The 16,336-nt window shown below is 33.8% G+C and overlaps 2 protein-coding genes across 4 annotated transcripts in view; one reads left to right on the top strand and one right to left on the bottom strand.

Moving 5' to 3' along the window:
* The first annotated feature begins 1,680 nt into the window (after positions 1-1,680).
* Positions 1,681-3,926, top strand: LOC143909019 (transmembrane protein 14 homolog). Of its 2 annotated transcripts, XR_013260320.1 has the most exons (5): positions 1,681-1,882; positions 2,008-2,055; positions 2,126-2,216; positions 2,292-3,044; positions 3,111-3,866. XR_013260320.1 is itself a non-coding variant. In XM_077426906.1 (4 exons), exons 1-4 carry the CDS (start codon positions 1,807-1,809, stop codon positions 2,398-2,400), a joined length of 324 nt encoding a protein of 107 aa, XP_077283032.1. In that variant the 5' UTR covers positions 1,681-1,806; the 3' UTR covers positions 2,401-3,926. The 2 variants fall into 2 exon arrangements, 1 of the variants encoding a protein (XP_077283032.1); XM_077426906.1 differs by having other exon boundaries at positions 2,292-3,926.
* Positions 3,927-5,038: 1,112 nt separating this feature from the next.
* Positions 5,039-16,336, bottom strand: part of sona (sol narae metalloprotease) — a 92,568-nt gene continuing 81,270 nt past the window's right edge. Inside the window, exons 7-14 of one of the 2 annotated variants that reach the window (XM_077426903.1) lie at positions 16,182-16,234; positions 12,183-12,309; positions 11,941-12,105; positions 11,743-11,859; positions 9,813-9,927; positions 9,618-9,739; positions 7,402-8,275; positions 5,039-5,380 (exon numbers count right to left, since the gene is read on the bottom strand). In XM_077426903.1, coding sequence (XP_077283029.1) covers positions 7,447-8,275; positions 9,618-9,739; positions 9,813-9,927; positions 11,743-11,859; positions 11,941-12,105; positions 12,183-12,309; positions 16,182-16,234 — 1,528 coding nt within the window. In that variant the 3' untranslated portion in view covers positions 5,039-5,380; positions 7,402-7,446. Of the gene's footprint in view, positions 5,381-7,052; positions 8,276-9,617; positions 9,740-9,812; positions 9,928-11,742; positions 11,860-11,940; positions 12,106-12,182; positions 12,310-16,181; positions 16,235-16,336 lie in introns of those variants that run through there. The other variant, XM_077426902.1, reaches the window with a different exon arrangement.

Raw genomic sequence — 16,336 nt, 5'->3', positions numbered from 1 at the left:
CTGATTAGATTCTGATGGTGTGGCGGCTCGCTATACGACATGGTCGAGTTTGGTCACCTTCCTGCGAGTGGGGACCAACTCGATTGGGTTCGGAGTTAGCTACCTCACTCTGCCTTCAGCTGTCATAAATAAAACACGTGCATTAACATGCCAGTCGTCTCATTCGTTCATCCCCTATAATGGCTATCCTAAATGAAATAAAGTTTTTTAATATTGTTACGTACACTCGGATTAGGCCGAGTAACATCGCAGTGACTGTGTGACCGTTACAATTGGTTTCAAGGACTATCTCTAGACTCAAAGTGCATGTAAGCTAAACAATGGCCACCGAAGTGGCCGCGATTGGTCCCTTCGCAGAATTGACCGATACCGTGGTACTGGGTATCGTGGGAATACATATCCGGGTACATGCCTAAACAATATGGGAGTAACCGGACGTTGAAGATGCCTTGAGCGACCGACCCGTTATAAAGGCGGTACTTAGGTGATATCAAGACATTCTGTCAATTCTGCCAGTGCGTGTATCTCCTTAATCATCAATAAATGCTGTGAAACGACTTTGGCCTTTTACTTGGATCCTCCACCCACCCCTACGCAACAATAAAAAAGAAAACGTAGTTTTTTTTAGAAAATCATTTATATTTTGTAAATATGAATGTACTTAAATCCTGTTATTGTCTTATTATGAATTCATTGACTTGTATAATTGTTTCCAAGTCGCCTCAATCAAAAACGAATAAACAACCTTAGATTAGAACACGGGTCCCCAAATTTTCCAAATGGGGTCGAGGGGCTTTGTGAGGTTACCAAGTGAATTTAATCAACTAAAAAAAGTATATAATATTATATATACCATTCGTTTTTATCCATGTTTACATGTTTGAAAATATCTTTTTCAAATATATTGAAATCGCAGAGGTATTTAAAAAGAGGTCATCCCCCTATGTAGATATTTCAAGATCAAGAGCAAATTCTCCGCATCACAATAGCTATTATGACTTGTATGTACATAAATTAAAACTAATTTATATATAAAAACGAAGTAGGTAATTACGGCGAAGTAGGTAGTTGCTTCGACGGAGTGAACCAGGTCGAGCTTCTAAAGCACTGGCATCTGGGGAAGATGCGCTGGTTTATATACCCGATGATTGTGCAACGCGTAACTTGGCTGGTGAGATCACTTTCTGGAAGATTCCTACGGGGTCGAGGTCTTCCTTTGTATGCTGTGTTCGGGCGTAGTTAGCTGGCTCCGTGAGGGTTTCCGTGTACTCGTGATTGCGTATCTAGAGCGAGTTTATGGTGTCTTTCCCCTAATTCGAACGAAAGTACTTCGGCCAAGATTGACTTTACATGTTTGAACAGGACGCGATGATGTCATTTGTACAGCTCGAGTTCGATGGGGGAAATAGGTGATCGATTAGTTTCGTAATAGTACAAGTTGTGCTACGTTTTTGCAGTTTTGTGTGGAATAAACACCGAACCATATAATTTATGAACATAATCGCTTAAACTTTTTTGTTTACGTTATTTAAAATATTCGACTATATCATGATGCACTCATTTAAAAAGATGATATGTATATGTAAATTGTAAACTTTAATCGGGATATTGTTTTAACAATCCCAAATAAAACTAAAATTGAATATTGTATAAACATTGCTTTGGTCATAGTTTGCAGTGTTGTGTCCTAAATATTTTGACAGCACACATCGGCGCCGGTCTTCAGTGTTTTGTCAGCTGCTATCTGTTTCGCTTTCGTCACTTCCGTCGTATTTCATCGGCTTCTCCAACTTTGAAGAGTTCAAGATGGGCATGGACCTCATCGGATACGCGTACGCGGCCACAGTAGCCGCTGGAGGCATCCTCGGATATGCCAAAGCAGGTTTGCACAAACAATAAACATATACACATGTATTGTGTAACTTCAAGGTTACGTCATACACTGTTGTGTACCAAAATAACATTCCTAACCTCTCTTTAATTTGATACATTATTTTTATTCGACAGGATCAATTCCTTCTTTGGGAGCCGGCTTACTTTTCGGATCTGTCTTGGGTGAGCTTACCGTTACATATTTTTGAATTGATTAGAATTGAGTTCACAAGTTGTGTTACGTATATTTTAGGTTATGGTGCCTATCAAACCTCTCAAGACCCGTCCAACTACAGTTTGACGCTCGGCACGAGTGCCGTCCTCGGTGGTATGATGGGCTATCGGTACATATACATATTATATTTATTCAAGTATTAAATTTGATCTAATTTTTGATGTGGATTCTTGTATGCGTATAGGTACTTCAATACTGGCAAATTCATGCCGGCCGGTTTGGTTTGCGTCCTCTCCGTCGCCATGGTGACGAGGATTCTGCTCAAGCAATCCGGTGTTTTAAGCATCAAATAATTTCTCCAATGACTGAACATTTAGATATTTAAAGATTGTACTTTTAGCAGTTATTTGATGTATAAACTTAATGGATGTGGTTTTTATTTTCAATTATTTAAGTTTTGTTGTACTAATGTTGTTGCATTTTAATTTAGTTCTTGCTTATAATTTTTATATGGGGAATTTCTAAGGTGAATAAATGATTTTTATTTTTATACTCTATCTTTGTAATCGTCTTTCGAGATAACAATGTGATTTATCATTTAAGAAAACGTACCTCGATAGGGAATATTAATCGCTGATTATTATCGATTTGGTTTATGCGTTTGTAGAAAGTTATTGTATCGATTTAAATTCAAATGCGTCGACGGCGATACACAGGAAAATAGCAAATTAACATAATCACATGATCATGCGTATGCAAAGTCGGTGTCTACACGTCGAACAGATCAAAGGTCAACACAAATGGAAAACTTTTACGGTAGTATTTTGCATATTTTTATAATTTATTACTTAATCCGCAGGCAGGTGAAATACACAACACTATTTTTCATATCAAATATGTATGTATATAATAATTGCTGAACAAACTTACGCTTTTACCATAGATGTAGAATAACCTAGATATGCCATTGCATACAAATTTCGTTGGAGATCTTGTCGCCACTTACTGAGGGGTTCTGGGGGGGGGGGGTTTAACTAGCGGGGAAGTGGTAAAAAAAAGGAAGAAACGCAACCAGTTTATGTATATGTACATGCACTGAAGTTTTATTTTATTGGACACTCTGCGTGTCCGTAAACCAAACTAATAAAGCCATATTAAGAAAAAAATATTTACCTAAAAACACTATATTAAACTACAAATGTATGGTACTATAATAAAACCATCATTAACTATTACAATATTTAAACATTAGTAACTTCCACAAGGATCAATTTTAAAGCTGACACTTTAATATTTAGTTCATTGTTTGTAGTTTTAAACTTAATGTCGATTTCTGAATTTCCTTCAGTGCCAACAAGATATACGCGTGCATTTAGTGACACCCAGGTTGTCGACCGCTGTTCCATCAGTACATACATCGCGCTGATATTTCATTATATGTTAAAATACTACTATAATTGAAGACATTATATATTAATTCTTAATTATGATATGTGATGCCATCCGCCTTTTTATGTTTTCTTGAGTAATTGCAACATAATTTCACTGAACACGTTGGCATTTTCGAAAAATGTCAATCGACCTTCCTACTTAGAAGCTAACTAGCTACTGAGAGAGAGTGTGCATGATCTGTACTTTTTTTTGTGTGTGCATAGTCCAACAGGGTGATCGGCTTAGAGCGTCAGGGCGTATCTATGGTATTCTATATCTATGGCATTTACACATTGAATGTTGTCGATTGTGTCGTCTCGTGCGTGCTTTGTGAAATAAAAATCAATGTTTATTAAAAAGAAAAGTGTTTATTAAATTTTTTTATCACAAATGTATATATTTTTCACATTTAAACGGCGTCCAGTCGTTTGACTGTTCGTTTGCTTTTATTTTTTTCATTTTTTTCTTCACAATTTTTCCTATATAATTTACAATGCGTTTGCTATTTTTTTTCCTTGTAAATTTTACAAAAGTATACTTTGTTGAAATTTCATTTCTAATATATATATATATATATATATGTATATAAGTACTCTTCAATTTTTATTTTTGAAAATGCAGGCGAGAATTGAACCGACGCCTGCGTAAGTTTTATCATTGAACAGGCATCGTCAATCGTCACCTGTTTTACAATCAATCATACTAAAATATTATTTATCATGCAACTCGCTATATATATGTATATATATGTATGCGAATTGATCACAGTGTATAATAATATACTATAATTATAATATATATAATTTTATTTACACAAAGACACCGATCAGGTGGGTAAAACACGTTTGCAATACAATTTCGAAGCCAAATATAGAATTTTAAATACAATCTGATTTGAAAAGTCACGTATTTGATAACAGAGATATGCCTGCTTCTGAAGCGATACACTTTATAATGAACGTGTCTTTGAAGTTATAGAAAATGATCATTCACTTGAGGAAAATCAATATAATTTACAATAGATTCATTATTTTGTATGTTTTTTAATAATAAACTTAAACAACTACGATAACCGTAACAAAGGAAGTTTCTAAGAAATACTTTTTTTTAACTTAAAGAAAATAGTTTAATATTAACACACTATTATATCACATTAAAAAGAATACGTCATACAATAATATATAAAAATGTCATTGTTTAATCATTCGATGCAGATTCTCAACTGTCTTTAATTTCAAGACGCTTGAAAAATTTGTCTTTATCAATGCACTATATTATTTACACATAGTATTGCAACGCAAGACAAAGCTTAAAAAAAAAAATTGATGAAATCGCCAATTTCAAAATAAATAAAAGCAAAATTCCACATAATTTAAGATATTAAATAATTATTTAAAGGAATAAATAAATGCATCGGGGGATATCAATACTAAAATATGCTCTTCTGCTATTCAATTCCTTTTTGCAAACAAATGTTTAATTGTTCGTGTGGAGTTTCGCGTTTTACAATCATGCACAATCAACGTGGATCTTTTTTAAATAATCATTATTTCTATTATTGCAACTTCAGTCCGTAAAAACTACGTGTCGTCGAACTCGGCGGGCGGGCCTTCGATCAGAGTCTTCGGTTCGGAGCCGCAGCCAACGCCGGTTCGACTGGTTCACAGTTCGAACGTCATTCACGACAGTGCACTTATTGAAATGCCTTCCGTACAACCGAAAGCACAATTACTTAAATGTCTAAATACGAAAAAATGTTCATATGGGGGGGGGGGGGTGTTTTTTTTAAGTGTTTCAACTCGTTTATTTGAATACGAGCTTTGACACTACACTTCGTTGATGTTTGCGGGATCGTCTCCGATCGGAATGGAATATTTTGGCAAATTCCTTTAGTGACGACCGCTGAAATCATAAAAAAAAGCATTAATACCTTCATTAAATTTGTTTTATGATAGTAATTTATTATATTACATATTAATTTATGTTAATTTTTTCACATGCAAGATGAACCAATAAAATCACCACGTTTTAATATATATTCAATGAGTCAAATACTAAAATTTGACTCCTCAAAACTTGCTGTATCACAGAATTAGAAGAACTTACTGAATTTGCAGACATTTATTTATATTTGGGAAAGGTGGTATAGCCGATGGGCTTGATGTTATATTTTCCCAAGATGCTGCTATCGGGTTGCCCCTGAGCAGTGCCGGCCTTAAACCTAATGGCGCCCTCGGGCAATTTTTTCTTAGCTCTAATCTAAAATTTTGTATGGCTTTTGGCGCTCTAATTTTAAAATTTAAAGCGCCTTTGACGCATCGAGCGGCGCCCGACCCAGCTCCCCCCTAAAACCGGCACTGCCCCTGAGCGACATCTATGGTATTAAACTTGTACATATGTATATCAATTTAAAAATCATATTCAAATAGTAGGTGGAATGGTTTTGCCAATTTAATGTGGAACCGTTTCAGCAATGAAATTAGATAAATTGATAGGAAACAATCGACTTCTACGTCGCAAATATCAAAGTATGACCAGCAGCACTACAGATAATACTCTCGTCAGATCTCATTATTAGTATAAGAAATACTTATACTAATAATGAGATCTTTATAATAAAAGATCTTTGTAATTAATAAAATAATTGTTATTAAAAATTTTATTAAGAAGATTATTTATATTAATTATATTAAACTTTTTAATTGGAAATTAATTATACTAAATTATATTATATAAATATTATTGTTATTTATTTCATCAATATATAAAAGTGTATAAAAAAATTCTAATAAAAGTCAAAAAGATCCCAGATATATGTATGTATGTAAGTTTTAATACATTTCTGGAACTATGACTAATATAATAATAAAAGATTTTATTCCAAACGAATATATTTTATCTACAGTCGATGGAATCCTTTGCACCTGACAATAAGCTAAATGTCTCTTGCTCACGAATTAAATTTTGAAGATTTTCTTTATTACTTACTAGTGTTTTTACCCGGCTTCGTTCGGTATTTGAACCGTTTAAACACGGCCAATCTAATAGTAAACATTTTATTAAATTTATTTGAATAGTTTTATTTTATTTAAATTTATTTGAATACTCATTTGTTCTATGACGTCATGGATTTACGAATCAAAAATAGTTATATACATACATACAAAGTTTCTTTCGAAATTATATATTAAATTTTATATATTCGATAAAATAGTATGAAATACATTATAAAATGAATATATGATAGAACGTAGTAGATTGAATTTGTATAAGCGATAATTTTGTTCAATGTCAAGCAAGATGATTCATTTTGGTTCATCCTATTTGTAATTATGGTTATAGTATTATTTATTATTCTAAGAATGAATTAATAGATGAGGATAAAACTATTGTAGTAGTAAAATAAATTAATGTAGCTGAAACAGAAAAATGATTTACACAGAAACGTTGCTGAAAAGAACAAGATAATAAGATATTTAGTGTGTATATAATATGTGAGATAAATCAAAATATTATTCAAGGACGGGAAGGACATATAAATAGTTGTCATATATGGATTTTTTTTTTTTTTTTTGATGAGTTGTAAATTCCTCTGGAAGAGACTGAAAAGAGTTGTAAATTACGGAGACGAGAATACTGAGAGGTGGTCAGCTTTTGAAATATGTATGTGTTTATAGAGACAATGTCAAAAGCCTTCGAAGGTACGAAAGATGACAATAGAAAGGGCATTCGAATCGAAACGGCAATAGAGAACACATCGGCCAGTTGAAATAATAAGAATTTAGAAGACAGGTCGAAAAGTATGAAACGAAACTTCAGTAGATGATGTTAGATAAAAATTAAATCAAATAAAAATAACGACATTTCAGAGAGAGAGAGAGAGAGAGAGTCAACATCGTCGTTCCATTTGTAATTTTGCTTACCGTCCTTCGAGGTCTTGAAATTTCATAACCACCCCTCCCTTGAATTTAATTAGGAGGATTCAACGCCAGAGTGGCATTTGGATTTTTGCTAATGGTGAGGGTGTGTGATGATTCTTCGGCTTTCATCGTTTCGTTCGGACTAGCGACGTTGGCCACGTGGCGGTTCTGGGATCCGTAATACGACCCGATCGAGTACGACCGTTTGATATTGTTATTGGGGATCTCTTTGTAATTGGACAGATCGAAATCGTAAGGATTCTTAGTGGTGGTCCTGTTGAAGTAATTCCTAAAGTCCAATTTGCTGAAGAAACCAAACTTCGGCTTTTCAGTCGACGGCGTGCTACTCGCGGTGGACGCCGTCGAAGTCGAAACTAACGTGCTGGTCTCATTCAGAGTGCTTTTGGAGACGGGTCGCTTCGTCGCGAACTCTTTGAAGTCGTACGGATTCTTCGTCGAACTGAACGAGAATCTTAAAAAGTACGGCGACGAAGTGCTCGTGGTCGTCGAAGTGGTCTCCGTCGACGAGGAAGCCACTTCTGACGTCGACGGGACTGTGTATTGGGTCTGTTTTGTTTCGGCAGTGTACTGGTACACTTGGAAGTTTCTAAAGTCGTACGGGTTTCGGGTCGTGCTGTAGTACGGATTGTACGAGAAGCTGTGCCGGGTGATCGGCACAGTGTTGTATTGGACTGGGTATGGGTTTTGGGTCGTGTGTTGGTTCTCGTAGCTGATTGGGGATGAGGGATTGTAGGGGTTTTGTAAGGGTTGGGCGATAGTGAGCGGCGACTGTCCCGTGCTCGGGTAGTAATAGTTTTGCTGGTACGGGTTGCTCGGATACGTGCCGTACGCTTGTGTGGTTTGGTCTTGAAACAATCTGTGCGAAAATCGTAATGCAAACAAACACCAACTTAATTATATGTACAAGATTATATATGAATAAATTAGACGTGTGTACTGTGAAGCTTTGATCGGTCATCTCCGACCTACAACATATTAGAATCCAACTATTAACAAAGAGTTAATTGTGAATAGTTGACTTTAATTACAGTTTATCAATTTAAATAATACTACATATGAAAAAAGCCTCACAATATATAATTATTAGAACGTTTTAAAATCGATCAAAGTTTCAACTGCTACTACGTGCAAAATTAAATTAAAATAATCAACATGTTAAAATGGTACTATGTATTATATAATTAAAACATACTAACATCACCGATGCAAAGCTTGTTCTGACATTTATTACTCTTATCAAATGAAAAGTAATGAAGTTTTACATCAACGATGATAGTACGCATAGTAAATTGCATAACTAAAGTAATTTTAATGTGAATGTGCGGATTTTTTATTAGGAAAAAGGCTCAATTAAAATTATTCATATAAAAATACATAGATCCACCATTATGTATCATAAAAATGCAAACTTTTTTAATAATCATTAATATATGGCGAGATTCATGCTAGTAATTTTCAAGATTTCGTCGTTGATATGCATAAAGGATCCAATCCGCATGAGTAATATTTTTAAAAGCGCAACTTTATGAATCTTTTTTGTACAATGCATAAGCAAACTTACCTATAACATTTGGTAGTAGTAAGGCGATGTGAGTTGGATCATTTTTGCAAAACTAATCCCATATAATGAATGGAAGATCTATGCATGAGTAATTTTTTTGTGTATTAGTAATTTCATTTAAGCCAAATTCACTATGGAGTAAATGTTAAAAGTTTTTCAAATCTAATTTGGCTATGAATTAATCAACTATTATGAACTTTTTCTCAACTATATATGACATTTTAACTAAAAAATGATTAAATTTGATATAATTAGTTCAAAATTGCTTCTAAAATGGTAAATTGCTCAAAAAAATTGTTTTTAGGTTAGGTAATTCTAACCTCAAAAACAACATTAGCCATTAATAACATAACCTCAACCATCAATCAACTATTATGAACTTGTTCTTAACTATATATGACATTTTTACTATAAAATGATTAAATTTGATATAATTAGTTCAAAATTGCTTCTAAAATGGTAAATTGCTTTTAGGTTAGGTCATTCTAACCTCAAAAACAACATCAGCCATTAATAACATAACCTCAACCATAAGTTGCAATTACTAATGATTCTAAACAACGGTGTATGTTTCAATCAAATACTCTCCGACTAACTAACAACTGTAAACAAAATACTAGATTGACCAATCGTTTACCTGTGAATAGTGTCATTTCCATAATAAGGACTAGTATCCCTTCTGATATAGCTGGGGGTGTGATGTGAATAATCCGGGATTATATTCTCATGTTCTGCCACACACCTTCCATTGATACAGTACTGAAAACATATCTTGTTAAATCAAATGGTACTTGAGACGAAGAGCTTCTAGATCGAATTTTAATCGTCATACCTGTCCATCACCACACGGTGATCCTTCAGCAGCCGGTCTGTAGGCTACGCAGTATCCGCTGCCCGCGTCGAAGCAAAACAATTGTGCACAGACTCGCTCGTCCTTAAAGCAAGCACTGGAAGCAACAAAAAATAGTCTCGATTACATCATGCTTGATATAAATCACTTTCAATTTATTATATGGGATAATAAATAGTGTGGTACAATTGAAAGCAAACTTGTTTCGATCGGGCAAAAAACATAAATGTCGACAGTTTTATGTGAAAACTTTTAATTCCCGGCAATTCGTCACTCTTAGCATCTGATTACGGGCGAGTTAATGTCGCTAGGAAAGTTCAAACGTGCGTTTAACATAACGGATGTTGTATCGGCAAATAAAATTATGGTCCGATCTAGACTTTTGAACTTGCGCCATTTTGCAAGTCGTGCTTCCCTTGTCAATGTAAATAATTAGCATGTCTGCCGTTAAATGGTGATATAATACTGATGAAAAAACGGTAGTTTTTACTGACGTAACGACTCGTAGACTGTCCGGACGCCTGTGCATTGCATTATATTGTTTCCATATGCAATCTGAATATGTAACATTAAAATGAGATGTGTGCTATATTATGTATGTATGTGTGTACAATATACATATCTTTTCAAATCAGTTTCATACTTGAGTAAGCTATCGGAAAGACTTTCGTCAATGTAAAATAAAAGACCAGGTCCTTAAATATATACGTATTGTTACGTACACCGCCGAGTAGTTGCAATCGGATTAGGCCGAGTAGCATCCCAGAAACTGTGTGACCGTTATAATTGGTTTCAAGGATTATCTTTAGACTAAGTGCATGTAGGCTAAACAATGGCCACCGAAGTGGCCCTTCGCAGAAGTGACCGATACCGTGGGACTGGGTGTCGTGGGTATACTTATCCGGGTACATGCCTAAACAATAGGGAAATAACCGGATGCCCTGAGAGACCTGCCCTTTATAAGGCGGTACTTAGGCGATATCAAGACATTCTGGACGGAGCACTGCCAGTGCGTGTATCTCCTTAATCACCAATACATGCTGTGACACGACTTTGGCCTTTTACTTGGATCCTCCACCCACCCCTACGCCACAGTATTATTATTATTTAATATGCAAAATGTCTTGTAGATTTAGGGGCTCTATGACATGGTCGAGTTTGGGTCGCCATCTTTTGAGTTGGGACCAATTCGACCATATTGGTGGCTACCACTTTACTTCCTTCCACAAACCACACCTTTCATTTCATTCCTTTCGCCCTCATAAGATACTTATTAAGTTATTTAACCTAACAAAGAGAGTAATACTTGGAAGATTAATTCTTTCAAAAGTACAATACAAAATAGAACAAGAATTCTAAAGCAGCATTATATGTATATCAAATATTTTCTAGATTAAGACATGTTTGAGATTAAAAAAAGATTTTGTATTATTTAAAAATTGATATTGAAACTATTTCATAGACTGTTTTTAGTTATTTTTAAGCGAATTTCCACATTGTAAATGGGGGCTTAAATTCATAATAATATTCTAAAATTTGAACCATTGTCCAAGTAGCTTGGGAAAGAGAATACACTGCCTTCTGGAAGTATCATACAAACAAAAAAAAAAGAAAGAATCATTGATTTAGTATCGCTTTTCATTTTGAAGTAACTAAAAACCTGTATTTAAGAACGTTTTAAAGTTGCATTTAAAATTAAATATTGATTTTATATCTCGGATGAATACTTTTAGTGATGCTTAGCTTTCCAACAATATTTAACAAAAACTAAATATTTATTTTATACTCTCAAATATATTATATACTTATAAGCATATAAAAATGAACTCGTTCACGATAGAAAGGATAACACTGAGATAAATATTTTCATAATAATAGTCATTTAAAACTTACAACTAGACACTTAACATACCTCGTTCCTCTATCTTTTCTACATTGAGCATCTAATGATAGTAATTTTCCTGGCAAGACTCTCGGCAATGACTCATCTTCATGAGGCGAATTATATAAACACGTCGCCGTATCACCACTGCAAAAGAACACAATTCCATTCAAAATACACCTCAACTATAAAATAGAGTTCCAATAGATATCAACAATAGATTCATACTTGAGGAAATGATGGAAACTTAAAACACTACACGGTGACCATCTGAAACCTTTCTCGGTGTGACGGAGATCGGACATGATGAAACCGTCTTCCCATCGGCACTTTTCGGCTCCAGGTCCTCCCAAATATGAAGGTGGTGGACTTCCATCGTGCACAGCTCCAAGCCTTGAATCATTATGATTGTTTTTAATCAATTTTTATAATGTCTTTAAGTGCTGTTGTATTGGAAATATTATACTTACAAATGTCCGACTTCGTGAGCGGCTACGATGATTCCAGAAAATCCACCAGTGTCTTCGATGATGGCCACAGAGTTGACTTTCTCTAATCTTTTATTGACTACACAAGCTCCGCCAACGTATGCAAATCCTGCAATTTGATTACAATTTAGTGTGTGCGAAAGTGTTTCATACGAAAAATATTGTATTTGTAAATGTGAAGTTGTGTGAAAAATAAAAGAAAACAAGATAAAGTGAAATGAAAATTTATACACGTACATGAAGTGAATAATGAGTTGATTATAAAACATGCATTTGAGTGTTATTTTATGTAGTTTTTGTATTATTAAAGATGATCACATGAAAGCTGCACCGTAACCCGGCATGATTATTGTACCAATATTTACAAACGTTATTGATTTCCATTATTATAAAATAAATTGTGAATTGGATTGCACATAATTTAAGTGCAATAACAAGTCGTTGGTCAATTCCACTTTCTCGCTGTATTTTTACGACCGTTGGATATCTCATTTTTATGTCACGAATCGGTTAGATAACTGTTTTGAAGGACTTTTTTGTTTTTCATTTTAAAATTACTTGTAATATATTACAGGTTTATTACTGTAGATATTTGAAATATACATACATATTATTTAAATACACAATAAAAATATATTGTCGTGTATTGTGAGATGAAACTTGTACAGGAAAATGTTTAAATGTGCGAAAATGTTAATGTGAAACATTGAAGTATAGTCTGTTCACCTGAAATGTGTCACACAATAATTTATTCAATTTATTATATAGTAGAAGCATTTGAATAGTATTTTGCAAGCATTTATAAGTAAGTATATTGAATAAATTTGTCGATATAATATTTTTACCGTGTATGCAATATTTCTTAATTTGAAGTATAATTTAAGTTATTATTTTATTTATTGCGCTATTAAAATTCAATTTTGTATATTATACGTGGTCAAAACAGTTCAGAAGATGCCGTGACATCATGCAATTCTATTTTTGTCCAAAAAACAGTCTCCGAGATGCCGGTAGCATCACGCACCTTTGAATTTCGTCACAAGAGTCTTTTACAAACGGATCGAAAACACTGTATTTATAATATTACGCGAATAAATGTCAATGTTATACATCTTAAGTAACGTGATTCATTCATTCATTTGAATTTTTATCGACGGCATTAGCGTAAACGACCCGATGTGACAATTTCGAAATGCAAATGGGTCACGTGGAAGAATCAATGAAATTTTGAACACGCAAATAAAATACGACTCAAATCAAACACTATATATATGTATTGGATATAACACAAGTCGTATACGGTGGGTGTTTAATAATACAACACAGATTTGTGCAATTATTCCATTGTTAAGCAACGATCATGCAATGGGTGTTATGCGAGACAATTGCAGTTTTATTTTAGTGTTAAGAAAATTCTATACAGTTGCATGCAAATTAATAAAACATTTATAGCCATAACAATTATTATCGATCAATTTTATTATACAAAATTAATTTTTACATCCTTATATTTGTATCGGTGAACTTTAAAACTTACGATTCTTTTTTTTTTCAATACATCACCAGCTTAGATGGACTTATACTTTATGTTCCTTCACTGAATAGTGTAAGCGTAAAAAGGAAACAAACAAAAAAATAGATTTATTATTGAAAATTGTATATAACCATATCTACACATACACACATTCATAAAGAAAATCTTTGCAACGTTTTGCAAAATCGTAGATGTCGCAGTTTTGTTACGTTATATAATAAAAATTGCTCCAATGTTCTTATCTTGTGTTTCGAAAAATGTTGACAAATTGTCGACGTCCGCAAAACACTCCGTTTTGCAACGTTTCTTATACGGTATTAGAGAAGCGTGAAATTTTTAGAAAGTACTTGGTCAATTTTTAAATATTCAGCAGTTTTACAATGTTTCAAACGCGATCGATTATATAACACTGAATGTATAGAAAATAAAGTAAAACACAACGTATGCATAATAGAATCCGTGCGAACATACTATACCTGTGTCAAGGAAAAGATTTGTATTAGCAGTCATGCTAATAAAAGAGGAGTACAAAGCGTTTATGAATACAAGTACTTTAAAGATTGTAATGACACGTTTACACCATTGAAAATCTATTCCTAATACTGAATGATATATTACATTTGCAATATTACAATATACATGTGTGAAACGTTTTCAATACATTATTAGGAATACAAATTCTTTTAATATAGTGCAAATATCCTGTAAGTTTCGATTGGTTATAATTTATGGGTGATATATTTAATACGTTATTTAAAGTGAATGAAATTTTAAAGGTGAATAAGAATACGAGTCGCCTGATTGTATTATTATTATTAAAGAATCAGAGAATCCAATAGATACGATAGTTGGGGAGAATAACAATTGGGATGAAGTAGAATACGTTGGAATTGACACTAATGAGTATTTTCATCGACACATCAACAGTCGATGGAAATAAAATTAGTGAAAATTATACACTTATACAATAGATAACTATTTATATACAGTAAACGTTGAAAGGGATGGAAGATATATACTCAATAAAAGAGACAGTGAAATATACAATATATAAAAAATATCAAATGTAGATACTCAATACGGTGAGGGTAGAGTGCTCCCGTGGAGAGCTTTTTGCAGAATGTGCTGTACAAGTGTGGACTTTTATAATAATATATTAATAAATAATAGGTTCTTTTGTAGAGAGAAATAATAGAAGAGGGGTCCCCTCGAGTGAGAGAGAAGAGAGAGCGTGCCTTTGGACAAGCTTTTGTGATAGTCCGCTTATCGACCCTACCTGCCGTTCCTCTATTGCAAACATCGTTCGCGTACTGCCTCCTGCACATGTCAAGCCTGCGACCATGCAAAACAGAAAATAAACAAATTAGAAAAGCTACAACACTGGACGATGCAGAGAGACGAAGGCCCAATCTGAAAGCAGCAGCTGCAACGTAGTACAGTCCCTTCTGCGGCACAGAGGAAAGTCTCCGGAGGAAACCAACCTATTCAATCCTATATGTACAAAAAATAATGGTAATGTATCGCTATACAAAATATGTAAAGTGATTTATGTGAAATTATTCAAAATACATTAAAATTTGCATAAATAATTTGAAGACGGGGGGGGGGAAAAAAAGGCGAACGGAATAATTTATAGCTTGCGTTTTTCTCATCGAATTTCGCCGATAGAATTAAAACACCTGTTTAAAACTATTGAATAATTAACATTTAATTTAAGCAAATTTGATTGCATTTCTAAGAAGAGGGAAAATTTTGGGTTTTTTCGTGTGGCAACACTGCCACGTGCGCGAGCCATCTTTCTAGCTCACGATTTACGACCATCCAGTTGAATTTATCGGCGCGAAACGTGATAATTTCGTGTCTCGCGGATGCAGCAACAATTCTCAATAGCTCCGACGATAAATAAATATATATATATATATATATATATATATATATATATATATATATATATATATATATTTTTTTTTATTTTTTTTTATTTATAAACAAATTGCACGCATGAAATGAAACGGCAACCTTAGCCTAAAAATCATTGCTTTGTCGGTGATTCGAAACGGTTTCGTTTCAGTGTTTTCGAGCGAGTTGAATGAGCATTCGTTGAATTATTATCATCGATGGGATGCGCGATGCGTGAACGACGCAATCTTTGCGCTCACGCATCACGCATCCCCCCCAATCCAAACACGATTACATTAAACGCTTATAAACTATTTCGTATATGTACACAAATTTGATGCGATTAATCATATAAATGTTTAATAATGTAAAAACCATCACCAATCGCTTTAAATGTTATGAATTAATTAAAAAAATAAATAATAAATGCATGATTTTGTTATTTTGGCCAAACATTATCAACAGCCGCCCCCTGCGTGGTAAAATAATGAACGTATTTTTATTTATTTATACGTATGTATATTTTTGAGTGTGTAATGTGGCTTTACCGGCTGTGCCCTTGGTACAGCGGCCGCCCTTCCGACGACGACACATGTCATACCTGCAGGGAAATAACTTTGAAATTAAAACACATACAAAACAATAAAAAAAATACACAAATAAATTGGCCAAAGCATTGCGATTATCTAAATTTTACCATATT

This window comes from Arctopsyche grandis, chromosome 3, assembly GCF_051622035.1.
Source record: "Arctopsyche grandis isolate Sample6627 chromosome 3, ASM5162203v2, whole genome shotgun sequence".
Classification (NCBI taxonomy): Eukaryota; Metazoa; Arthropoda; class Insecta; order Trichoptera; family Hydropsychidae; genus Arctopsyche; species Arctopsyche grandis.
Note: the sequence above shows the minus strand (reverse complement) of the source record. Positions and strands in the feature narration are given on the sequence as shown.